Source organism: Tiliqua scincoides, chromosome 3 (assembly GCF_035046505.1).
Source record: "Tiliqua scincoides isolate rTilSci1 chromosome 3, rTilSci1.hap2, whole genome shotgun sequence".
Classification (NCBI taxonomy): Eukaryota; Metazoa; Chordata; class Lepidosauria; order Squamata; family Scincidae; genus Tiliqua; species Tiliqua scincoides.
The window spans coordinates 206,038,866-206,064,369 of NC_089823.1; the positions used below are offsets into that span (position 1 = coordinate 206,038,866).

The 25,504-nt window shown below is 43.6% G+C and overlaps 1 protein-coding gene across 1 annotated transcript in view; it reads left to right on the top strand.

Moving 5' to 3' along the window:
- Positions 1-25,115, top strand: part of SGPP2 (sphingosine-1-phosphate phosphatase 2) — a 45,303-nt gene extending 20,188 nt beyond the window's left edge. Inside the window, exons 3-6 of the mRNA XM_066622237.1 lie at positions 2,494-2,640; positions 18,114-18,293; positions 20,960-21,049; positions 24,576-25,115. Of these exons, the coding sequence (XP_066478334.1) occupies positions 2,494-2,640; positions 18,114-18,293; positions 20,960-21,049; positions 24,576-25,115 (957 nt within the window). The remainder of the gene's footprint in view (positions 1-2,493; positions 2,641-18,113; positions 18,294-20,959; positions 21,050-24,575) is intronic.
- The last annotated feature ends 389 nt before the right edge of the window (positions 25,116-25,504 follow it).

A 25,504-nucleotide genomic window follows, 5' to 3' on the forward strand; every position in this document is an offset into this window, starting at 1 on the left:
ACAGGGTTCCTTGAGGGTGCTGGCCTCATGAAGAGATTCCACCAAAGGCTCTGTACTTTGGGCTCTTGGCTGCCTGACATGATGCTCTCAAAGGTTTCCCCAAGGCAGGTTGGCTGTCTTCTTCTCATTCCATCCCCTAACTTTCTACCATTTTCCAGATCACTCTGCCCCACTATCGTTCTTGATGCCTTTCCATTCTGTTCAATTACATATCCTTAATCTGTTGGGTAGGCAGGGGTACAGTGTCCTTCTGTGAAGCAAGACTGGGCTACAAGCTTCAGAACCCAGGGAATAAAGGAAAAACTAGCCAAAAGATATCAGCTGGTGGGTTGAGAACATACCTCCTCCAAAGGTGAGAGTGTTACCAAGGCATGAGGGTCTCCAAGTGGGGAAAAAAAAAAACCTCACCAAAAATGGAGAGAGTGGAAGTCTCTGTTGCAGTGCTTCCCAAACTCCTACATAGAAGTTGGGAGCACTGAAGGTTGTGGTGGAGGAGGGAAGGCAGCAGTGCAATCCCCTGGATTGTGCAGCTGCTGGGCAAGGGAGGTTCCCCCCCCATCGACAGCCAGTGCTGCAGAAGTGCCCTTTTTCTGAGACTTTGCAGGTATGGGGAGTCCTGTGGAGGACGACCCAGACCCCTCCCCAGAGCCCCTAGGACTGCAATACTGGCTGCAGGTAAGTTAAAAACAAAACAAAACTCCCTGGCATCAGCATGATCCTGGGGGAGGGCGTTGCTACCTCCCCACCCCTTGAAGAGCTTTGTCATGAAACCATTGTAATTACTTCCTGAACAGAGGATTCAAGTTTCTGCTTCTAGCTGCAGGTGTTCATCCCTCACATACAGGACCAAGCTCAAGACATTTAGCTGCCTGAGGTGAAGGGCAAGCTTGCTCATGCCCTTAGTGTAAGAAATACAGAACTTTGTGCCTGGAAGAAATATGTACAGATTCAGACTGCTAAAAGCAGCTTCACAACACACCAGTTCATAGGTTCTTGCAGTCAAGGCCTAACCATATCATTGGAGAAAAGTGGTGGTCGTATTTGCCACCACAGAAAATACAGATACACAATGAACAACCTACATCAAAGAATGCGCCTGTTCTTGCAATGCACTAGCTGTATTAAATTCAGAAGCTAGGTAAGAACAAGAGGATTTGTTTCCATTTTAGTGATTTGGAAAACATTATAAAGCTGAGATCCTGTGGAGTATGGGAGTATGTTCCCATCAACTCAACATGTTCCCAGTATGTTCCCTGGGAGTATGTTCCCATCAACTCAACAGGATTTATTTTAGAGTAGGCATGGATAAGCTTACACTCTTGGTTTTCACTTCTGAGGCGGCCACATATGTATCCTCTCTTAGCTGAACATCATCTCATGAACATGAGCTCTGCTAGGAAATGTGAACAATGTTGATCACGTTCTTTGTTTGACTCACAAACAGATTTGGAGTTAAGAGTAGAAGCAATTTTGGGTAGAGTCAGAGGTTTTGTATATTGACTCCACAGCCCTGCTCACAAAACATATAGCAATTTGCATACATTTTCCTATCAGTCCTATTTGGATTCACGTTCCTTAGGCTCCTGTCTTCTACATGCTTACTGGAGGTAAGTTCCAGTGAACTCAGTAGGGCTTACCTGTGAGTAGTTGTTCAAAGGATTCAGGTTTACAAATGCCTTTTGGGCTTGATAGAGATTAGTTGGAACCTACCCTCACCCATAGCACGCAGAGAGGGGATGAGTTCAGATTAGTTATGTTTGTACAGTCTGGGAAGTAAGGAAGGGGAGAGAGAACCCTTACAGCAGTGCTTCTCAAACCTTTTAGAGACCCTAGACTGCTGCATGATTAATAAATGCCAAGGTGTGTGGCTATAATGGTGATTGGGCAGCAGTGCTTTGCCCCCCCATAGCAGCTTGTTTTAACCCTTGGTTCATATAATCTGCCCTGTTTCACAAAACACCAAAAATTGGGTCATGACCCACTGGAGGGTCTGGGAGCCACAATTTGGGAACTGTTGCCTTAGGGAATGTTCTGCAGAAAACCAGCCAAACATCTAGAATGGGCAGGCTGGCAATGGATCCAGCCTGATAATTGTAAGTAGCAAAATCCAATTAAAAGTGGGTTAAAAAAAATTATTTAAAGATTAGTTTCATAGTTCCGAACACAAACCTAATACAGGAAAAAGTGAAATAATGGTCTTTCAATTCTGTTCCTTTTATGAACTATTAATATAACTCCATGCTATTTTGCCCAACATGTTAGAGATTCAAGATTTGCTCACTAGGGGAGAAATGTGGTACAACCTGTATTAGTTAGAAACAAGCTTTCAGTTTCCTATGTTATTGCTTATGTGCTTAACAACAGTGGGATGATACATGAATTGGTTTATGGCAGTCCAATGGCTGTTGAAATAATGAATGTAGTCATAACTTCTCTAACACAGTGTACTACCATAATTTTTTTTTTTTTAATATCTCCTAGGACTGCCCACAGGAATATGTTGTAAAGAATTATTTCTACTACTACCTCTTCAGGATTTCATCAGCAATGGGTCAAGAAGTTTTCTACATTACATTCTTTCCATTCACTTACTGGATAATTAATCCATTCCTTGCTAGAAGAATGGTAATAATCTGGACAGTAAGTATTGCTCTTATTCTTTCTGGATATTAACTAGTTAGTGTACCTTCCTGTTAGTCACCCTCTACTGTGCAGGCTGATTGCCTGCTTGTTTGGTTTCTCAGCTCAGCAGGAATGTTTAAGTAAGAAGCATTTGTGCTGCAAGCACTACTATGGGAATAAAAAGGTACTATGGGGGGAGCATCCCCTTATTCACTGATCCAGAGTGTCCCCAGGATCATTGGATAAGGGGCAGTGCAATCCTTAGCTGCCTGGTGCGCAGGGCTGTAGCTGTGCTGAAAATGGCTGCTGCCACATTATGTGTGCTCCAGGCAGCCACCAGCAGTTCCTTGGGAGAAGGCAACTTTCATCCCCCTCCCCTGGGTAAAGCGAGTAACCTCAGAATGGGGTTACTTGATTCTAAGACAATCTAAATGTCACCATAAAATCAAGAACCTCTGTGTCAGGCAGCCTCCCTCCCCCCCAGAACACCTCCTCCCTGCCCTCTTCCCGCCCTGCCTCCTCCTCTACCCATCTCTCCTCTGCTCGGCGGTCCACGTGACTGCCGAGCTGTGGAGCTCTGGTGCTCACCCGACACTAGCCTTGCGCTGAACAGCACTGGGCTAGCGCTGGCAACAGTGCACAGTGGTGATGAGTTTAGGATTGGGCCCGGAATCCGCTGATAAGGGGGCCCACCTGTACTGAGATTGTAATGTTCACTTGATGGGATTCAAATTCCACATTGATGTTCTCATCAAAGCTACACTGTCATGGTTTTGATTGGCTGTCAATTCCCAACATGTCTTCATGTGAAATATCTTCCTAATGCATGCTGTGGGTAACTCCAGTGTTGCCGCAACACAGATAGCTAAAGTGGCCCCACTTTGACAAACATCACTGCCTGTGTATAGTCCTGCCAGACTGATATCCTTAAGTACAACTGGACAGTAAATCATATTCAGGTTTGAACTGGGTAAAGTTGGTGCTTCTGAAGAAATGCATTTTTAACAGTCTTATGTGATCCATTGGGGTCTGTTCTGTTTTATTGTTCTAATAATTTTATGTTTTAGTATTGTTTTATATTTATAATCTGTACTGGTATTTTATCTTGTAAGCCACCTTGAGTGTGGGAGAAAGGTGGGGTATCAATTATTTAAATAAATACACCCAATAAAACTGTACTTAAGCCTGATTTTAAAAATCCAGATTGCCAGTTGTAGGTCCGATATTCACTGCAATGGTTTCTTGTCCAGTTTTAAAGAAATTGGATCCTAGAACAATCCAGACTGAGTGGTGGTAGTTAAGGTTTTCTCCCTGTATATGCACTTCTATGCTTCAAATTCATTCTGGATTTTGATAGCCTTCTATTTTCGTTTTATATCCGTGTGTGTTGGAGTGACCTCTGCTGGAACCCAGTGGCCTTCGCATAAATGACAAAATAATAAAGTTGCCTGTTTTAAAATAAACTTTGTGTATTCCTACCCAAGTAATTTTGATTCTTCTCAGAAGTGAATTGACCAGAGGAGATGCTTTAATTGTTTTTAGGAAATACCTCTGTACTCATTCTTGTTGGCATCCTTCAGTCTCGGAAGACTATGGTATTGCACTCTGAATAGTGTTCTGGAACAGAGTATCCTCTCCAGTGCGCAAAGCCTGGGTAAAGTAGATATGGAGGATAGACTGTTTCCCATGCAGCAGATCCCCCCTCTCCACGTCACTGAAATGGTCCAATGGAAAGGCAGAAGCCAATACGGTTGGTTCCAGTGGCGTCGCAAGAGTTGCCAGAACGTGAACATGACTGTGTTCAGCCATGAACCGCCTCAGGGACTCCGGCTCCGGATTTTGCCTCGAGGTTGACTTCTGAGCTGCCTTCCCAGGCTAACAAGTCCCATCTACCCGGTGGCTGTTTAGTCACCTCTTACGACAAGTACAGCCAAACTGAGGGCCTATTCTTATCCCCCAGACCCCGGTGGAAAGCTGAGGGGGCTTGTGTGAGCCCCCTACTCATTAGGGATTATTTTTTCTAGGTGAAATAGTAGACATTATTTTTAAGAATCTGTTTCATGTTCAATGTGCTGGAGATGATGTGTTTTATCCTCCATTTAGGCATGTCTAAGGAAATTACTAAATATTAAGATATAGCCTATTAAACCGAGTCTTTGAAACTCACAACCAAAGTTGAGAGTTGTCAATTTTAACCAAAGTATAAAAAGTACTGTCCTTGTTTCTTATATTGAAATACAAAAGGAGTCCAAAACCAGCATTGGAAAGAATTATTTTTATTGCCTGCTTCTGAGATTTAAAAGCTGTAATCCAAGGAAAGTATGCACTAATAATTTATTGGACTTAAATATGTGTAGAAATACAGGGCGTCCCCCATATCCCTGGGCCTCTCAATGCTTTATAAGGCATTAAAAATGTCACTTCTGGTTTCTCCGTGAAACGTGTTTTCAGCTGCTGAGCTCAATTTGGGCTCCCCTCTCCTCTGGAGGGTCCAGGCCACGGGATGGGTGTTTTTCCATATCTGTGGTTTCAGCTATCCGTAGGGGGATTTGGAATGGAACCTCCGTGGATAAGGGGACATGCCTGTACTAGGCAAGTGTTGCAGTTTCACAGAATTGCTTTGCTTGATACTTATGGGCATCTGCATTTTATTTGCTCTTAATCACCTGAAAATTGGGGCAGGGAAATAAGCCTGCTTCCACCTATATCTGCTTCAGCAAGAGAAGATGCAGTCTGCTACAGAAAGATCTTTGGTGTGGGAGGAACTGAACAGAAAGCTGAGCAATACAACTTTAAAACCAGGGAGCCTAAAGTCTGTTCAGAGTAGATCAGCCTGTAACTTTAAATTCACTGAACTATTCATGGCTTGAGCTAGGTCAGGAGAAGGGGACATTCAACACTTCCTGGTACCTGCTAGCAACAGAACTACAGAAAACACCCAACTGCTTAGTCAAAACCAGCCTTGAAAGTTTATGTGTATATGGATCCTATATTTACATTCTATTTCTTAGTATGTAAACTTATACAGAGAACATTAAGATACGCCTATACAGTTGTAACTGTACATTACAGCTGTGATTCTGTGAAGTTGTTCAGAGCAGCTGAACAGGAATTGTTTAATGGCTTTTCAAATGTACACAAACTGTAGCAGCAGTTGTATTTAAGAACTCCACCTAAACGGTGTGGACTTTGCCAGATAACTGTTGAGTGCAACCTGATAGATTACAGAAAAGCAGATCAACGGCTAGCTGAGAATGTACAGTAGCTAGAATTACCCTGAATGCCAGCCTGTCTCCAAAGCTTAAATCATGAAAATAAATATGATATATCTCATTTTGAGTTGGCTACTGTTGCTGCTTATAGACTCTTTGGGATTTTCCCAGGAGGGAATGCCTCTTTGCATTTGGGTTTGGGGGACTGGGAGCTGGGAGCTTGCATGCTATCCCAGCCTTACACGCTCAGATTAATGTTAAAGAGCTTGCTTTTTGTTAACATCTGATGTTTGTGTCTTAGGTATTATGGTATGTGCATTTTAAGATTTGTCTAAATTTTCTTTTATATCAGCAATTTTCAACATTTTCCTTCTCATAGCACACTAACCTCTGTGGTCTTCGCCTCTTGTGATGTCACTTCTGGTTTCCAGGAGATTCTTCTGTTTCTGGGGCAACTGTCTATAGTAACAGTGGAAGAAGACGGACAAACAATTTGTTACTTCACACAGTTGCCTAAGAAACAGAGCTGCAGAACCTGGAAGAGTCTTTCAGTGACTTTCAACTGCCGTGCTCCAAATTCCCATGGCTCACCTGTGGAGCTTTCATGGCACACCAACATGCCATGGCACTCTGGTTGAACATTGCTGTTTTATATGATGGTATTAGTTGTATTATCTGATTTTTAACATTTGTTAGAAGCCACCATTTTGTCCACTGCAGGGTGGAAGGGTGGGATAGAAATTATTTACGTAAGTATATCTCATCAAGGTGCATTTCAACATGGTATTTGGTGAACTATGTTTTGAGATGAGTGATCTAATCCAGGCTGGTTTGAATGTAATATCAAATAGTTTAAAAAAAGACTGGAAAAATCCTGGTTAATTTGATTCCTATCAAATAACTAGATTGAGATGTACATAGAATTTGCCAAAAACCAAAATGAATGATGATGGTAGCTGGTCACTGGACCTGTTTCCACAGAATCTTAACTGGAAGCAAATAATAACCTGGCCTTGTATAATAACAGTGCAAGGAAAGGATTGGAATTGCTGAAGAAAGGGAGCTGACAAAAAGTGGTTGTTAGAGCAAGAACAGTGGCCCGAAAGGAGAGTACTGGATGGAGGCAAGGAGTAGAGATGCTAAAAAGTGTGCAACATAAGAGCATTAGAATTGTGCCATGGGCAGAGAAAGGTGAAATGGATTGAGTTAGGGTGTTTACAGTGCAATCCTAGGTATGTCCACTCAAGTTCCACTTAGCTCAATCGGACTTACTCCTAGATAAGTGTGTATAAGGTTGCAGCCTTAGTCTGCAGCAAACATAAGCTTGAAAGTCTCTTGGTTCAGAGGAACCAGCTTCATTCTGCTGCTGAAGCTACATCAAGGAGGAAAGGCACGCTGGGGAATTTTATGTGTTTGTTAAAAATATGTGTTTCTTCCCTTCCATTGATATTCAAAGAGGCTTAAAAATTCTCATAAAAATATGAAATAGAACTAGAAAACATTCTACTACAACAGCAGCAGTGAAGCATTTGGTAGCAGATGGGCCAGCCCAGTGTAATCTCTTTGATCAACAAAAGCAGGAATGAGATAGCAGAAAGAAAGAGGGTTGGGCTTTATATGACCCAGTTTACATGACTATAATTCAGCAGCCCTCTAATTAGGCAGTTTCAAGGTGGCAAAAACATCTTGGTTTGCCTGCCCTTCAGTTACAGGACACAGTTCCCTAGAAAATTTGGCCCACTTCCCAGTGGAAGTTTAGTGTGGCTTACCTTTGGATGTGAACAAATTAAGAGCTCTGAATTCAGTATTAAATAGGAAAGTAAGAAGGCTGGGGCTGTAAGTAAGAAGGCAGGAAAAATAGGCCTGCACTTTAGCAAGAATCCTTGGGAGATCACAGTAGCATAGCTAGTGGGGTGGCACTGCCCCAGGTGCCACCCAAAGGCAACATGCGAAGGGGTACAAAAGTGAGACCGCCCAAGATGGTGGCCACTGGGGAAGCAGCTTCCCAGCTCCTTTTCTGCAGAGCCAGTGCAAACCTCGGAACATAGCACACTGATCGGAGATTTGCATCAGCTCTGCAGAAGCTGAAAGGTGGCCAGGAAGCAGAGTGGCAGTTCTGCCTCCCATCACCACAGTCACTGCCCTCCTCCACATCGCAACCCCAGGTGGCAGGGGCCTGGCTATGCCACTGGGGGATGGGCCATAGCTCAGTGACAGAGCACATTGTATACACAAGGTGCCACACTCTGTCCTTGGTATCTCCAGGTGGGGATGGAAAAGATCCCGATCTGAAACATTGGACAGCCTCTGCCAGTCAGTGCAGACAATACAAACCAGTGGTATACTGGTATAAGCCAACTTCAGGTGTTCAAGTAGATACTAACTAGGATGTAAGACAGAATGAAATAAAGATGGATGCAACAACAGGTTCAAAATTAAAACAGACATCCCTCAAATAGGTTTTCAGTTGCACTCTGTGGAAGCTTCCCCTAGTGAGAAATGCTATAAATATCCCTGCCTTCCCAGCTGATACAAACATTGTGATGCATGCATGTTCAGCTACACATGCATGTACACTTTCCTTTCCTTCGCTGCTAAGTATTTCTGGAGTGGAGAAGACCTCTTTTGTCCAGACCAGGGGTGTCCAAACTTTTTGGCAGGAGGGCCACATCATCTCTCTGACACTGTGTCGGGGGCCAGAGAAAAAAAAGAGTTAATTTACATTTCAAATTTGAATAAATTTACATAAATGAATACATTGGAGATGGAACTTATATGACTGAATGAAGGTCTTGCAATAGCTCAAAGCTTGTGAAAGGCCTTGCACAAAGCAAGCCGGCCTTTCCTTTGCTGCCACTGCTGCATCACAGGCATGAAACAGCAAGCGGTGGAGGGAGCCCTTGCTCCACAGCTCACCTGAGAGGTCGAACAGTTGGCCATCACATTGAGAGCAGTTGCGTCAGGCCAGCACAGACTCCAGCAAGTCTCCGGAGGACCAGAGCTCATTGGAGATTGCGGGCTCTCAGAGGGCTGGATTGGGAGTCCTTAGGGCTGCAAGTGGCCCCAGGGCCGGGGTTTGGGCACCCCTGGTCCAGACATAGGTGCCACTCTCTGTTTACTGTTGAGCATTTGTCTCTCCCTTTCTACTTTTGACTGAATGTGCCAGACTGCAGAGTGTACTTGTTTAGGAGGGTATGGAGTAGAGCAGTGGTCTTCAACCATTTTCATGTGACAACCCCAATAAAGAAATAGTGACCCACAACTGTGATCCACAAATTGACTGCTGGGGACCCACAGCTGATCCTGTTCCCTTCCCGGGACACTGTCTGCCTGCCCCCATTGCTGTCTACTCCCTGCCCCTGTTCTGCCCTCCCAGCACTCTTCACTGTAACCAAATATTCTTATTAGAGAGAGCAGAAAAAATTACCAGGAAGCCTGGCACTGGGGAAAGCTATTTTAGCACAATTACTAAGAATCTGAGTAGAACTGGGACACCATCTCCTGGTACCTGAAGGGGTACACCAGATGCTTCCCCCTTTACCTGGTGGTGGTCTAGTCCAGTGGTCAACCTTTTTCATTCCAATAAGTTGCCATGACACCACAACTGAAGCTTTGCAACCCCATCAGGGTACCGACCCCGCATTGTAGAAATAAATGTAGGTGTAAAGGGAACCTGGATCAAATGTTACAAAACCTTTACACCGACTCTCATATAGTGCTTGTCAATGAAAACTGTGAAGGCAAACATCTACAAGTATTGAAAAACCAAACCTGTATAATCATGCGTTAACCACTTACAGATAGCAAAATAGAATAAGGCTGCAGTAGTAGAAATATGTGACTAAGTAGGAAACCAAACAGGCATGGAATTAAAGAATAGCAAATTGTATTGAAAATAAGTTAAGTGTTGTAACTTTGGAGGGCATCTAGTCCAACCCCCTGCACAGTGCACATGACTGTAGGTGGCTGTCAGGTCTCTGCTTGAATGTGGGAGACCTCACAACTGCACAAGACAGACTGTTCCTGTGCTAGGCAGCTCTTACAGTTAGGAAATTCTTCATGTCTAGCCTGAATATCCTTCAGAGTTTCAACACATAGGCTCTGCTCCTGCCCTTGGGAACCAGAGAGAGTAAATACTCTCCTCCTGTGTGACAGCTCTTCAGATATTGCAAGATGGCGATCATATCTCTACTTCGTTTTCTCTTCTCCAGGCTAAACATGCCAGGTTTGTTAACTGTTCCTTCATAGGACACTTTCCAGGCTATTTACTATCTTGCAGCACAATCCTATGTATGTTTACTCGAAAGCAAATCCCATTATATTCACTGGATCTTATGCCTAGGAAAGTGTATATAGGATTGCAGCCTCAACTGCCCTTCTTTGAATCTGCTCCAGCTTATCAAGGCCCTTCCTTAAAATGTGTTGCATGAAAGGGAACACAGTGTTCGAAGTGAGGTCTGACTGTCTCAGTATAGAATGAAACTACTTCTTGTGATGTGGGTTCTATGTCTCTGCTAAGGCTGGGAAGCAGTGCACAGTTTTGTTTTGGTTTCTTTAGCCATGACACACTGCTGGTTTATGTTCAGCTTGCTGTTCATTAAAACCTTTAGATCTTTTTCACATATTCCACTGCCAAACCAGGTTTATCCCATCTTGTACTTGACTTTTTGTCCATATGTGCAAAATTTTCCATTTGTCTCTGTTCAGCTTGTTGGTATGGGCCCAATCAGCAAGTCTGATAAGATAATTCTGAATCATGATTTGGTCTTCCAGAGTGTTAGCTACCCCCCCCCCCCAGCTTTGTATCTTTTGAAAATTTTGATCAGCATTCCTTCTGCCCCCTCATCCAGATCATTTACTACACAGGACACAAGACAGTCCTATGGCACTTGGAGTGAAGTGGAATCTCCCTTCCAGGTTGATGATGTGATTTAAAAGCACTCATGGGAGCAGTGGGACAGCTAAGGGGGTGCAGGGGGTAGCAGTTGCACTGAGCATCAAGCTTTAGGGGGCAACAAGCTGAGCTTGACACTAGAGACCAAAATTGTAAAAATCTTGGTATTATGAACAATGTTATATATAATTGGAAATGTTACGTTATATATCTGTAACGTCCGTGGCGGGAGGAGGCTCCTGCCCTGGGGTCTGTACTGAGTGCGAGGGGCTTACCCGGTCGAGGCGTGGTGGTTGGTAGTGAATTAATGAACGGGAAGCAGGTATGGCGGCTTTACACAAGCGGTTTAATTGAGTCAACTTCTTTACATTCATGGGGGCTCATTACTTCCCGGCCCCCCTCAGTCTAGGCTGACTGGTGTCGTCGGAGCGGCTCCGGCCCTGGTCCTTCTGGTTCTTTGGAGCTTGTAGTCCTGGCCTCCCTGCCCGAGTCCCTCAGCCCTGCGCCTGGAGGGCACTGCCCCGGCAGTCCGGGGTCAGGCTGGCTGGCCTTGGGAGGGCCCACGGTACCTTGCTGTTTGCTCCCTTCTCAGTTAGTCCCCCTGGGTTGTAGTTGGAATCAAGCGTCCGTCTCGACAACCACCTCTCTCCAGGGTATGCTCTCTGGGTCTGGGCAGGCCCGGGGTCAGGGGGGTCTCTGCCCAGGCCTCCTCTCTCCAGAGCTGCCCACAGCCCCCTTCCTATGGAGGCCTTTCTCCTTTCCCTTTGGCCTGGGTCACCTTCTCCCTCTGGCCTTCCACCCCTCCAGAGAGGACCTCTCTCTCCAGCTTCCTTATGAGGCTTACTTCAGGTCTGCCTAACCCCACCCATCTGGCCCACTTGTCTTCCTGCTTCCAGCTGTTCCCTGTCCCTACTCCCGTGTAGGTGTCCTGCACGGCCCCCAGTCCTGCTGACACTCAGGGCTTACTCCCGAGTAGGCCCTGACTCCCGAGGAGACCCCTGTGCCCAGGGAACTCCTGGCCACCTGGGCTGGGTCCAGATGACAATATCATTGGAAAGATACTTTAATGCAGAATGCAGTGAAATAAACTGTATTGGAATATCTGTATTATATCAAAAGTTATGGCCAATTTAGCAGAAAATGAAAACACATTTGGCTTATGGAACAAAAAGTGAATTTCTTTAACTCAAAACCAACCTAGAGATGGTTCTGAGATCCAGTGACATATTATCATGTTATTGACACGTTGCAATGACATATTATCATGATACAGCATGAAACCAGTAAGGTGTTAATATGAGTCAGCTCTCATTTCCATGTATCATAATACAGTTACCCCTGCTAACTGGGTAAAAGGCACTTTTTCAAGTGGGGCCCCTCTTATATTTAGCAAGGGGAGAGGAACCATCTCTTTTCCCTTTTAAAAAAGCCCAGGTGTGACATCACTTCCAGTTGTGACATCACTTCCAAGGCAACATTCTGAGCTTGGCACCGGGCTACATGATCATTAGCTACACCACTGCATGGGGGTAGTTGTTTAGCTAGCTTTGAATCTTCCTGACAGTAATAGCCTCTAGCCCACATCCTGCTATTTTATTTATTTAATTTTATTTATTCATTTATAGAATTTATATCTTGCCTTTCTATCCAGTGAAGGGCACTCAAGGCGGCTATCCACAAGGATATCATGGAAGACTTTGTTAAATCCTTTGCTGAAATATACATATATTCACAAAGTTCCTATGTCCAGCAGAGCAGTCAATCTATCAAAGAAGAGATTATTCTGACATGACTTGTTCTTGACAGACCCATGTTGGCTCCGTTATTTTCAAGGTTCTATCAGTCATTCCACTTAATAATTGATTCTAGGATCATTCCAGGTAGCAATGTCAGGCTGACCGGTTTGTAGTTTCCAAGATCTTCCTTTTTCAAAAGCAGGGTTGATGTTTGCTCATCACCAATGCTTCAGCACCTCACCTATTCTCTAGGAGTTCTCAGATATTGTAGACAGCAGCTTTGAGAACACATATGCAAGCTCATTAAGTATCTACGGGGTATAGTTCATCTGGTCCTAGGAACTCAAATTCATTTAAAAGAAACTAAATGTTTTCTTACCATCTTGGTACCTATTCTGAGTTATGCTGCCTTCAGCTCTTCCTTAGTGCCACCGTTAGGTTGGACCTCTTCCCCTTGTGGGCAAAAACAGATTCAAAATAAGAATTGAGCAACTTTGTCTTCTCTCTGACATCTATTGCTGCTTCCTCATCTTCTCACTTCCTTGACTACCATCAAGGAAGCCTACCTTAATAGGCTTCTCACTTCCTTGACTACCATCTTTTGAACCTAATAAAACAAACCAAAAAAACCTTTTCATTTCGGCACCCCCTTTGGCTCTTTCTGTTCTTTAGCCTTCCTGACACCATCCCTGCAGGTGTGGGTTGTGCTTGTGTGCTGTTCCTTTAACTGACTCTCCTTTCACTACTTATACATGTTCTTCTTGCTTCTCAGTTTTTCAAAAAGCTCTTTGTTCTGCTACACTGGTTTCCTTAGAACTCTCTCAACTTTTTTTCTCATGGGAACTGTCTGTGATGGTACATTCAATATTTTGCTTTTTGAAAAGTTTGATCTTTGAGGTTTCTTCTTTGACTGTTCTTGTTATGGGATATGATTTAATTGTCCTCTCAGCCCATTAAAACCAGCTTTTCTGAAATTCAGAATTCACATAGGACTACCCTTAGCTTTTCTGTCCCTGGAGATCAAGAATTCCAAGATGATGTGGTTGCTTTCACCCAGTGTGCCTGCAGCTTTCACTTCCTTGGTCAATGCTTTCCTTTTGTCAAGGATTAAGAAACCTGCTTGTCCTTTCTCCACCTTCTGAATGAAAAAGTTGTCAGCAAGGCAATAATTTATCAAACTTCTCGCTCATAACTAGGGCCCAATCCTATCCAATTTTCTAGCACCGGTGTAGCCAGAATGCTGCCCCAAGGTAAGGGAACAAATGTTCCCATACTTTAAGGAGGCCTCTGTGATTGCTGCCCCACCACAAGATGCAGTGCATGACCCATTGGCACAGCTGCACCGACCCTGTGACTTTCAACAGATGGCAGGATTGTTGATGTCCCCCAATACCATCTATGATTTGCTTCCAGAACCTTGGTAATTTGTTTTAGGAAAACATTGTCTATGACTTATGCTTGGCCAGGTGGTCTTAGTAGATTCTCACAATTGGATCACTCGTATTCTTCTCTCCTTTTCTTACTTGTATGCTTTCTTTTGGGCTTCCATACCTGGATTCCTAGATTTCTGGGCAGGGGAATATATTATTTAAATATGGAACTCCTCCACCCCTCTCTCTGTTTGGGCTGTTCCTTTTCAGCAAGTTATACCTTTCCAGTCCTGTATTCTATTCATGGTTTCTTCCCACCAAGCTCCTGTGATGTCTATCAGATTGTAGTTGCCTTCCTGTTTCATGCAACCTTTTCTCTTTCCTCTTATCTTCAGTTTCTGCCTTTATATTTGCTTCTCTCTGACTGTGGGCGTGGGTGTGTTTCCCCTTCCTTTTTGTTTTTAGTTTAAAGTTATCTTGATGTGGCTTTCAAAATTCACATGGAATACATTCCTCCCAGTCCTCATGAGATGCAAACCATTTCTTACCAGGAGTCCTTCGTGGTATCAGCTGTGGTCCAAGAAACCAATGTATTCCTGGTGATACCATTTTTTCTGGCCAGCTGTTCACAGCCACGATGTTGCTTTCCCTTGCTGTGCAACAGGTAGGATAGATGGAAACACCACATGTACCCCCAACTTCTTCCCTTCCTTTCTCTGTACCTTCAAGTCTCTTGGCATCCTTCTGAAGCTACTTTAGATAGTTTCATTTGTTCCTAAAGGGGTTTCCATTTTGGCACCAGGGCTGTATCGTATATCTAACATAGTGTCTAGGGCTGGTAAATAAAAATAAATTTAAAAAAATAACTACATTAGAGACAGAAGGGGGGGGAGAATTAATGTTTTGGAGGGATAGAGAGTTGGGGAACAGGTGAGTAATAAGTTAGGAGAAATCTGATAGATTGTAAAGAGAAAACATGCTTTCAGTAAGTGTTGGATAGATGGAACTGATTGGCTAGTCTGATCAGGGTATCTGGAATGCCTTCTCTCAGTTTTCCAAAGGGTGTGTTATGATTAAGGATCAGGCTGAAGTTACTCTTGCTGTTTGCCTCTCTCTCTCTCTCCCCCCCCCCCCCCCACACACACACTTAACATAGGAGAGCTCACTTTCCAAGGGAATCCCTTCAGGCACAAAGCCTTCTGAGGCAATTTTCAGGAAAGCCTTTACAGTGGAAGCATCTCCCCGTGCATGACCCTGTGTACTTGGCCCATCAGCAGGTTGTTTGGTCCAGAGTGGCCGAGCTTCCCCATGCCATGCCATGCCATGGGCTGGATCAAATCTTCTGGAGGACCATATGTAGTCCCCTTGTTGGTGTTCAGAGACCCCTGCTATATGGAACTACAGGAAGGGGTGTAGATGTCAGTGGTTGCAGTGAACCTTGGCATCCACTCTGTCATGCCTGGGTACGTCACTAGGAAGATAACACACTTCCCAAGATGATGTGTCTAGACGTGACTTAACTTTCCATTATCGTGCCCTGTGGAAAGAGTGCAGTGTTCAGAACTAACGTGGAAGTGCCTCTTGGAAGGGATCTCATTTCTGCAGTTTTTACACCTGCACCACTCTTAACAGAGGAGTGTTTATACAGTAATAGTGATCACTTTTCACGACTGTTTCAGTACTGTTGCTGTTGTGTTTGCACTGATAAAAGGCAATTATGCTTCTATAATACAGTAGCTTACTTTCTTCAAAACTGGAAAAAGTGTGTCTGTGGTCTGAATGCATGTTTGAAGCAGTTTTGTGGCATCTCTTTCAGGGTGCATTCTCATTTTGTATACTGTATGCCCCTGTTAACTAGGACAAATGGCAGATTTTAATCATCTGCGAAATTCCATGAGCGAATTCCATGGAATTCCATGGAATCCATAATTCCATGAGCTAATGAGACTTAGGGCCCAATACTATCCAGACTTCCAGCATTGGTGCAGCCCCAAGGTAAGAGAACAAACATTACTTTGAGGAGGCCTCCATGACTGTCCCCCCACCACAGGATGCAGCACACGTCCCATTGGTGCAGCTGCATTGGCACTGGAAAGTTGGATAGGATTGGGTTCTCAAGCACCTTCATGTGCATCTGAACTAGAAACTGATCTTCCTTTCTGTGTTTTCAACCTATATCTGTGTTGGCAAAGTAGAAACATGTGATGCTTTGGGTTTGTCACCTTCATGTTTCTTGCTTCTTCAGTTTAGCACCTCCATGTTGAATCCCTTTGTTTCCTGCACTGTCCATTGGACTGTAGTCTCCTGTTTCTCCTTCCTTCATGCATGTATTCTCATCTGTTTGTGTGAGTACAAAGGAACTGGGATTCCTCTAAATCCAGCCTAGGCAATCTACTACTGGAATGAACCAGTATCTTGGAGCTTGAGGAGCACTGCTTGGTAGAGCTGAGGTGTTAGCCATAGGCCTTCAGCTTCCCCTTGGCTGAAGGACTAGGGGGGCAGGGACTACTGGAGTGCAGTTAGTTCAGAAGCTTCATACACCCACTTGTTCGGTGTGTTTGACCAGTCAGGTAAATGTGTGCAGGAACTTGTACTTGACATTTGGCTTTTGCCTGGGAACCGTGGCCTGCTCTTTCAGGGAATGTTGAGGCCCTTGAGAGAAGAACTAAATGGAGAACATCCATTTCTGACTCACTGGGGGCACAATCCTAACCAGGTCTACTCAGAAGTAAGTCCTATTTTGTTTAGTGGGGCTTACTCTCAGGAAAGTGTGGTTAGGATTGCAGCCTGGGAATGTTAAGGCCGGGAGTGTATAACAACGGTCAGAGAGACCCTGGACCATGATATTAAGCATGATGCACATTTTCAGCTTGTCTTCAGAACAGAACTGCAGAAAACTTGAACAAGAACAGTCCCTTTTTGTTGGGTAAAACCCATGGTCAAAGTGTTCTGCAGGTATGTGAGAAGTGATGACAGTGGAGCATTCACAACAAATGTCCATCCCTTCTCCCCAAGTCTCCAGATGTGAATGGATGATGAAAGGCCTAGTTTATCCTCTGCTGTTATCTTGCCCTGGTGACCTAGTTCCTACAGGCACTATCCCCCAGTGCTAAATGTGTGCCATTGTCATCAAAGGAATCCCAGCAATTCTGTAACAAGTGATTCTTACAGCAAAGCCCACCAAGCACAAAGCAGCTAAATTCAAGAGACTCCTTGAATAGTTCTATGGCCATCACTGGTTGTGCAAGTGAGGCTGTATTAGGGAGAAATGACTTGTGGACAGACTGCAGTCTAACTCGGTGCTGTGTTTTTCTTTGGTTTGGCACCGTCACGTGTGCTATTTTCCTTGACAACTTTGTGGAATTTTTTTTTCAAATAAAACTTGATGTAGGAAGCATCTCATTCTGAGTCAGTTCATTGGTCCACCTAGCTCAGTATTGTCAACACTAATTAGCAGAGACTTTCCAAGGTTTCAGATAGGAATCTTTTCTCTGCCCATTCCGGAGACGCCTGGGCTGCAGTTTGCAAAGCAGATGCTTTTCCGCTTAGATAAGAGTTTCAATTTAAGCTTGAAAAGTTGCTTCTAGCAGAAAATGCAAGATTTTCAGGGCTTTCTAACTTCAGGAAAGCTAGAGAGGTAGATACAAAAGTGCAGAAAGTATCTTGAAAGAAATTCCATATAATTTTATGCTTTTTAAAATTTGAAAGCCAGGATGTTGTAGTGGTTGTGCTGTTGGCTTAGGCCTGGAAGATCTAGGTTCAAATCCCTGCACTGCCATAAAGCTTTCTGGGTAACCTTGGGCCCGTCATCTATCTCTCAACCTAACCCACCTGACAAGGTTGTTGTAAAGACAAAGGGAGGAAGGAACCATGTATACCAACCTGAGCTCCTTGGAGGAAGGGCAGCATAAAAATATGAAAAATAAAGCTCATCTAATCAGAGTGCTGACTTGTCCTGGAAAAACCCAGATTTCAATCCCTGCCAGCCCCAAAGCACCCTGGGTGACTTTGGACCAGTCATCATTTCTCAACCAAACCTACCTCACAGGGCGATTGTGAAGATAAAGGGGAAACCATATATGCTGCGATATGCTGAATTCTTTGGAAGAAAAGCAGGATTATTATTGCTAATGTAATAAAAATTAAGAATTGAGGCTGACCTCTAGTATTGCATCAGAACATCAGGCTTTGCCAAATTTTGAGAATCAAACTAGGTAGGATTGAGTGGGATATTAAGTTTGTCTTGGCAATCCCTCTGAAATCTATTGTCTTTTTCCAGCTGGTTATGTATATTGGCCAAGTCTCGAAGGACCTTCTGAAGTGGCCTCGCCCTTTTACACCACCTGTTGTAAAGCTAGAAAAAAGAACCACTGCAGAATACGGCATGCCATCCACACATGCAATGGCGGCAACAGCCATCTCCTTCACTTTTGTTGTTACGACTGTGAACCAGTACAAGGTAGGAATGACTGTTTATCACTCACCCTAAACCATTGGACATGAAAGGAATTCAATTCTACTATCATGACATTAGGAGTTGCTCTAGGAACTGCAAGGCCCAGTTTATCTTCCTTGCCCCATTTCTTTTTTTCCTTCCCCACTACCTTTAGACAGACTCTACCCAGGTGATCTTATCACACAATGGCAATTCTGACCATCTGTTCATTTGCCATGACCCAAATGCTTTTGCCCCACATTACCTTTGTTAGAGTTGCAACCCTTTGTCTGGTAAAGAGTTGTATGGAACCTTGGATGAGCAGGCACACAAAACAGCATATACCAGCAAAGTTCTTTGAATGCAGTGGCTATATTTCAGAGCAAGGGTTATCACAGGTAGAGTAATCAGTAAACAGTCCTAGTCAGCACAATGAGCAGTCAGTCCATAAACAACAAATCCAAATCAGTTTTCCAAGATACACAGTCAAAGTTCATTCCGTGGTCAGTAACAACATGTATATACTCACATCCAGCCTCCCAAGTTACTGGCAGCAGTTCAGTAGTCTCCTACTACACTCCTACTGCTGTACTGGAAGCTCCAGCAGACTAACCTTATGTAGTTAGCTTAGCCAATCAGTGCTGGCTTGGTCACACCCAGGGTGTGTCAGTCCCAGGTGCCTGCTGATTCTGCTGCCTCAGCAATCTACACCTGCTCCCTGAACCAACTTGTAAGCTGTGGTTCTGCTTCCCTCAGAACTCAAAGCTAACAACCTTCGCAATTGCTTAAAGGCAATATGCCACTAGACCCACATTCCTGGTAGTGTCCCATCAATTGAATGGTATCATGATCTCTTTTGTCTAACCCAAAGGTTCCCAAACTATGTGTCATGATGCCCTGGGGCATCATGAGGCACTTACTGGGCCATTGTGGGCCACCAGCTGACTGGCAGAAAGACCGTGCAGGACATTACAAATGGAGGTAAGAGCCCGGTGGGCCAAGCTTCTGCATGTGGTTGGGAGAAAGTCAGGATAAAAATCCTGCACAATAAATAAATTTTCATGGGCTGGGAAAGACCCTCCACCCAGCCCTGAACCTTTTGCCTCCATTTGTAGTGTTCCGCATGGTCTCCAAACACAGAAGTAACTGGCCAGTTGACATTATAGCTACTCACTTCCAGGAGCCACGTGTTGCATTTGTAGCGCATAGCAGTGTCACAGGATCCTGAAGATTGGGAAGCACTGATCTAATCCTTTTCCTGATAATTTCTGATACTAGATATATCACCTTTTTCAGGAATGGGCAGCCCAATCCTGAGCTGCATGGCATGAGAGGCTGTTGCGACAACAAAATGGCTACCGCAGTATCCAACACATGCCAGGCAGCCCATGGCAGCTCCTTGGGGGAAGGGGACTTTTGTCCCCTTCCCCCAGGTAAGGGAAGTAGCCCTGCAACAGTGCTACTTGATTCTGTGGCAGCTCTTGAGCTACTGCAGAATCAAGGAGTCCCGTGTCAGGCCACAAGGCCTGACAAGGGGCTCAGGATCTGGTGGAGCTGAGATTCACCGGTCCCGACCTGCTCCCTCCCCTGCCATGCCTCCTCCCTGACTCCCCCCATGTCCCTACTCATTTCTCCACTGCCCAGTGGTTCAAGCGAACTGCCAAGTGGTGGACTGTGGGCTCAGCACCAGAGCTGGCCTAGCATAGGCTTGTACTGGGCTAGCTCTGGCACTGGACCCATGGATGCAGACATGCCGCACAGCATTTGCAAGTGTGTGCCAGTGGTAAGCTGGCGTGCAAGTCTCTGGATTGGGTCCTGAATTCTTTCAGTCAACTTGTCGCTGTAAGATTTCATTGCTGGATATTTATCAACTGTTAAAAGCTTGTCAGCAGTAACTGGGGCAAAGGCTCGCCTTCCCCCAATATGTGACATTTAATATTTTGCCTCAGCGTGTATCACTAAGCACATTGGGTCACATCTGCCATTCTCATCCCCAGTCATCCACCCAGGAGAGATTCCTTTGTAACTCTTCCCAATCAGCTTCAGCTTTTACCTTCTTGAATGTTTTGGTGGCAGCTGCAAAGTTGGTTGCCTTCAATGTCTTCCCCCAGTTGTTGATTAATAAGTGAAACAGTACTGGCTCAATTACAGAAAACTAGGGGTGTCCTGTTCCTCATTCATTTTGGAGATCTATCCTCTGATTTTGAATGTGTGTGTCTCTAAAATACAGCGTAACATTCTGATTGTTGGCATTGTTAGGCCCAAATTTGACATTGAACACTGAAGTTTTCATTCTTTCCACAGATTCTGGGTTGAGGAATTGTTCTGAAGACAGCATGAATACAACCTTATTAGATTTTTCATTGTAGGCTGTGTAAAATAGTGTTCTTAGAGAGTATGATCTGAGGGGACATGGTGCAGCCATCTTGCTGAAGCTAAGCTGGTCTAGGTTTGGTCAGTTCTTGGACGGTGGTTGCCACATTGAGTTCCACAATGGAAAAAAGGCAGGATACAAATATATATTTATATTTATAATTCATATAGTTCTAGTATTTAAGAATTGATCTGATATAAGAGGTCAGGTCATATATAAAACCTGGGCACTAGTAAGTTTCTGGGCCTACTTGATCACAAATGACATATAATTGCTATGAATGGTTAAACCCTCTCCTTCCCCCCTTTTTTTGCAGTACTCATTTGGGCTAGGAATGATGGGAGCCTTGCTGTTTTCAACCATGGTAGGCCTCAGCAGAATTTATACAGGAATGCACACGGTGCTGGTAAGTTACTCCTTGTATACTGGCTGACATCATAACCATGGGTTTATAGTGGATGTTCAGAATATGACTGGATGTGCATAATAGGCAAATGCTAGAAGCAATAATATCTAAATGTTATGATAGAGCCCTCCCTCCAATAGCACACAGCAATGCTCTCAGCACTACCCATTCTATTTATCTCTATGTCCTGTCTACCCCACACCAAAGCTGTACATATAACAACACTCCATGCATGAACATCCCAAATCTTAAAATAGTATCTTTTCTCCCTGATGCCTCCACACTTCACCCCAATAACAGTTCTGTAGGTGTTGCCAGTTGTCTATAAACGGCTCCCCTTGAGTGTAAATCCTTACTGGTAGAACTAGCTATTGTATGTCTCCGGCTCAGCAAGTGGGTACGGTCCTTGTTCTTTCTTTAGCCAGGGTCACCAGATACTTTGGGGAATTGGGAAGGGCTGCCATGGCTGGTTGATGTGCTTGTTGGTAGTGTGCAATTTCTGTCCTCATAGAACATTATACAAACTTAAAAATAGCCCTCAATATCTGAACAGTGAACCACCAATTTGATTGACTAATGGGAGAAAGGGTGTCCCTTAATGCTGAAAGTCTATTAAATCCAAATACCCCAATTAGTCCATAAACTTTACATTTTAAAAAGTGTCATTTTGGGTCAGCATTTGGTTTGCATTTGATGGTAGAGATTAACACTTTGCACAGTTTAGCCTTGAAGTCTAGTACTTCATTCAGCATTAAGTACTTCATTAAGACCTCATCATTAAGCAGATGGAGGTTGGAAAAAAGCACTTTTCTCTCACTTAGGAACTTATTAGCTGTAAGTGACAGAAGAGAAGATACGCAGATCTTGATCATATTTTCAAGATATGGAAGAGTTTGACCACCTTGCTGAGACATCACTTCACAGCTCAGCAACTGAGGGGTGCTCTGTGAAGTGATGCCTTGGCAGAAGCAACACTGCTGTGTTTGACACCCTTGTTCTAAAGAGATACTCTGACTCTAAATAGTGAGGGCTCACTGTGTTCTAAGTAGAGTGGAAATCTTCTACATGTTCTAGTGTTGAGAACTTGCAGCCATCTTGATAGAATTCCACTAGCAAAGCCACCTCTACCATTTACAAACCCAAAATAAGTCAGCTGGGTTTTTTGTTTGTTTACTGATGCATTCATATGATTTGTGTACTTAGAAGTGGTATGCATCAGTTTTCATACTACCTCCTACTGATTTCATAATGCAAATATCCTGAATGGTTACAGTTGTGTGTAAGGCCACGTTTGGTGCTTGTTTATCATCCAAATGTCCTGACCTCCTCTCAACTTAGCGGATCCAAACAGTGACCTGAGAGGATGTCTCTAGTCTAGATTTAACTAGTGACCCAGAGTCAACCAGTAAAAATTTTCTGCATATTTGTCTTGGTATTCCATGATAATAAAACTTTTCTAAATTCAGATGATGGAGAGAAGAGGCTGTTGTTGACTTTCTTTAAAGAACAAAGCTACTTTAATGGGGAAAAAAATCCCCCCTTTTAAAAAGATTAAATTACTGTTTTGTGAGACATTTTTCATATCTTGGGAAAATTAATTAAAAATGTAGTGGCAATAAATCTTCTGCCATTCATCTTCTTTTGAGCATATTTATTCATATCTTATGTTGGAGGTTTCTTTCCCTTCTTTGTTGTGTGTCCGTTGGGCAAAAAGGCAGGGTACAAATTAATAAAATAATAATAATAATAATAATAATAATAATAATAATAATAATAATAACAACAACAACAACAACAACAACAACAACGACATCTGTGCTGAACTAGGGGGTGGCATGACTGTGAAACCCTTTGTACAGCACTCCTATCTTTGTGGTGGCTTCTTCCTTAATCTTTTGCTTGACATTCTTGTACAAAGTGGACAAAGGAAACTTAAATCTCCTAGAAATGACTGCATTAAAGTGTGGGGTTATGGGTGGGGAAAGATAGTGTTCCAAGAAACCTATTGTTTAAATTTGCCTTGAATGTGTTCCTGTTCATTGCTTCATTGGATTAGATGTTTTCTTGTAGGAAACACAGATAGTTTCGTTGCCCTTCAAGGATCACTAAGAAGGCAAGCAGCGCTTAACAGGAACCTTCCATTACTAATGAGAAAACATTTACCGGGGGAATATATGTGCACAGGCATGGTTCACAATCTTACACAGCAGACATAAATGCAGCCCATATTCCACCTACCTCAATAGATGGTTTGGCTGTGCTTCCAAATCCCTCTTCCTTCAGTTCAAGGATGGATGTACACATCCCAGGTCAGACCATTGTTCCATCTGACTTGGTATTACCAATACTGACTTACTGACAGCAGCTCTCCCAGCCGGAAAGTCAACCTGTGATCTTCTGCATGCAAAGCAGGTGCACTGCTACAGCATAAAGGCCCCCTCCGTGAGGAGTGTGAACAGCAATAGTTACCCACTTCTGTGCTGGAGTGAGGCTTAGCTGGTCATGTGTGGAGCTTGTTTGCAAGTTACAGGCTTCAAGGGAGATATGTAAAAATGTCCCTTTCAGACTGTTCTAGAACTTGGAATATGCATGTACTAGAAGCATTGGGCAAGTACCCCAACAATGGAGATCTTTCTATGTGAGTAAGGGCCCAATTCTATCCAACTTTCCAGTGCTGATGCAGCCGTGCCAGTGGGGCATGCACTGCACCCTGGGGGGGGCACTCACAGAGGGTTCCTCAAGGTAAAGGAACATTTGTTCCCTTACCTTAGGGCTGCAGGATTGGGCCCTGAGTCAGCAGACAATGCAGTGTCATCTTATATTTGATATAAACTGGAGTGAGATAATGGATGCCATTTTGCATATGCGCTAAAGGGCCAAACTGCATATTATATGAATGTGCAGTTTCACCTTTGTACCTGTTCTTACCACATCTAAGCCTGCATCTTGTAAAGCTTTAAAACATACTCACTTTTACAATATGTCCTTGCAACTACAGCAAGTCCTCACTTAAAAGTTGTTTTAAGTCATTTTGTTACAAGCTGATGAGAAAAAAAACCTGATTCCTGGCTGGGGCTGCTATTTGGAGTTTGCATGTTCTCCCCGTGTCAGAAGTCCAGAAAGTTTTCTCTGGTCTAGAAAGCTCACGTTTGTTTCAGTGCTTAATATTAGAAGTGTTTTGGGTCTTTAGAAGTTTGATGTCTGTAGGAATGTAACTCTTGTTTATGTATATCAAGTAGGCAATGGTAAAATTGGTTTCATTAGAAGTTGTCTTTCTTAAAGTTGCAGTTTCTAAGACCCGCATCAATAACTTTAAGTGAGGACTTGCTGTACTTGTTAATGCTTCACAGCCAAATATATTAAGCAACATATTTGTTATTTCAAATACTTTAAAGCCATTTCATTGAATACACTTCTAAGTGATGGAAATGTATTAAAGTTCAGAAGAGGGTCGTGCCCCCCCCCCCAGTTTCTGGGGGAATGCACTTTACATCTAACACTTGTGTTTTCTTTTTGAATCTTTCAGGATGTGATTGTTGGCAGTCTGATTGCTGCCATATTGACTGCTCTTATTTTTCCTGCATGGGATGTCATTGATCACCTGCTGTTAACCGGTCCATGGTGCCCTGTGGTCTGCATCATTGTGCCCCTTCTCTTGTGCTACAACTACCCCAAACTGGATCATTATAGCCCTACTAGGGCAGACACCACCACTATTCTAGGGGCTGGGGCTGGATCAGTGATAGGTGTCTGGATAACAGCCTTCTACACAGACCATTCAACTGATGTCGTTGCACACAGTATTCCTTCAATCACAGGTAGAATGCTCTGGGTGATATTTGAAAAGATTTTGGTGGGAATTGGTGTTCTCTTAGTCGTACGGCAGCTCATCAAAAGCGTAACTCTCAAAGCACTGTGTTCATTGTACAAGGTTTCTATCAATGATCTTGAAGGCATCCAGCAAATTGAAATTGAAGTGCCCTATAAGTTCATCACCTATACTTCCATTGGCTTTAGTGCTACAGTACTTGTACCATTGCTGTATAAATTCTTGGGTTTAAATTGAGTCCTGTGCATTTTTAAAGAAAAAAATAGCCCGCCTACACCCAGACCAAGCCTGCAATTGAGAGAAAGCGGACTCTGATCCAAAATAGCGGACCCCGCCACCACACAGGACAAATGCTAAAGAAGAAGAAGCTGTGCATTTTTAAAGGAGAGCCCAGGTTCTGAGATGCAATCAAAACGTAGGCAGTGGTAAAGACTTGAACAAAAGAAAGTGTTGTGCTTTTCCACACTGGCCTAAAATGTCACTCTGTAGAAGATCCAAAAGGAGTTTCTTTAGTGCTAATAAACAATATTTTTGTCTGCTGCAATCTAACCAAGAAGACTAGATTACAAGAAGCTGCTCCTGTGTCAATGACTATGGTTGTCTTTCAGCAAAACATGCAATTTAAC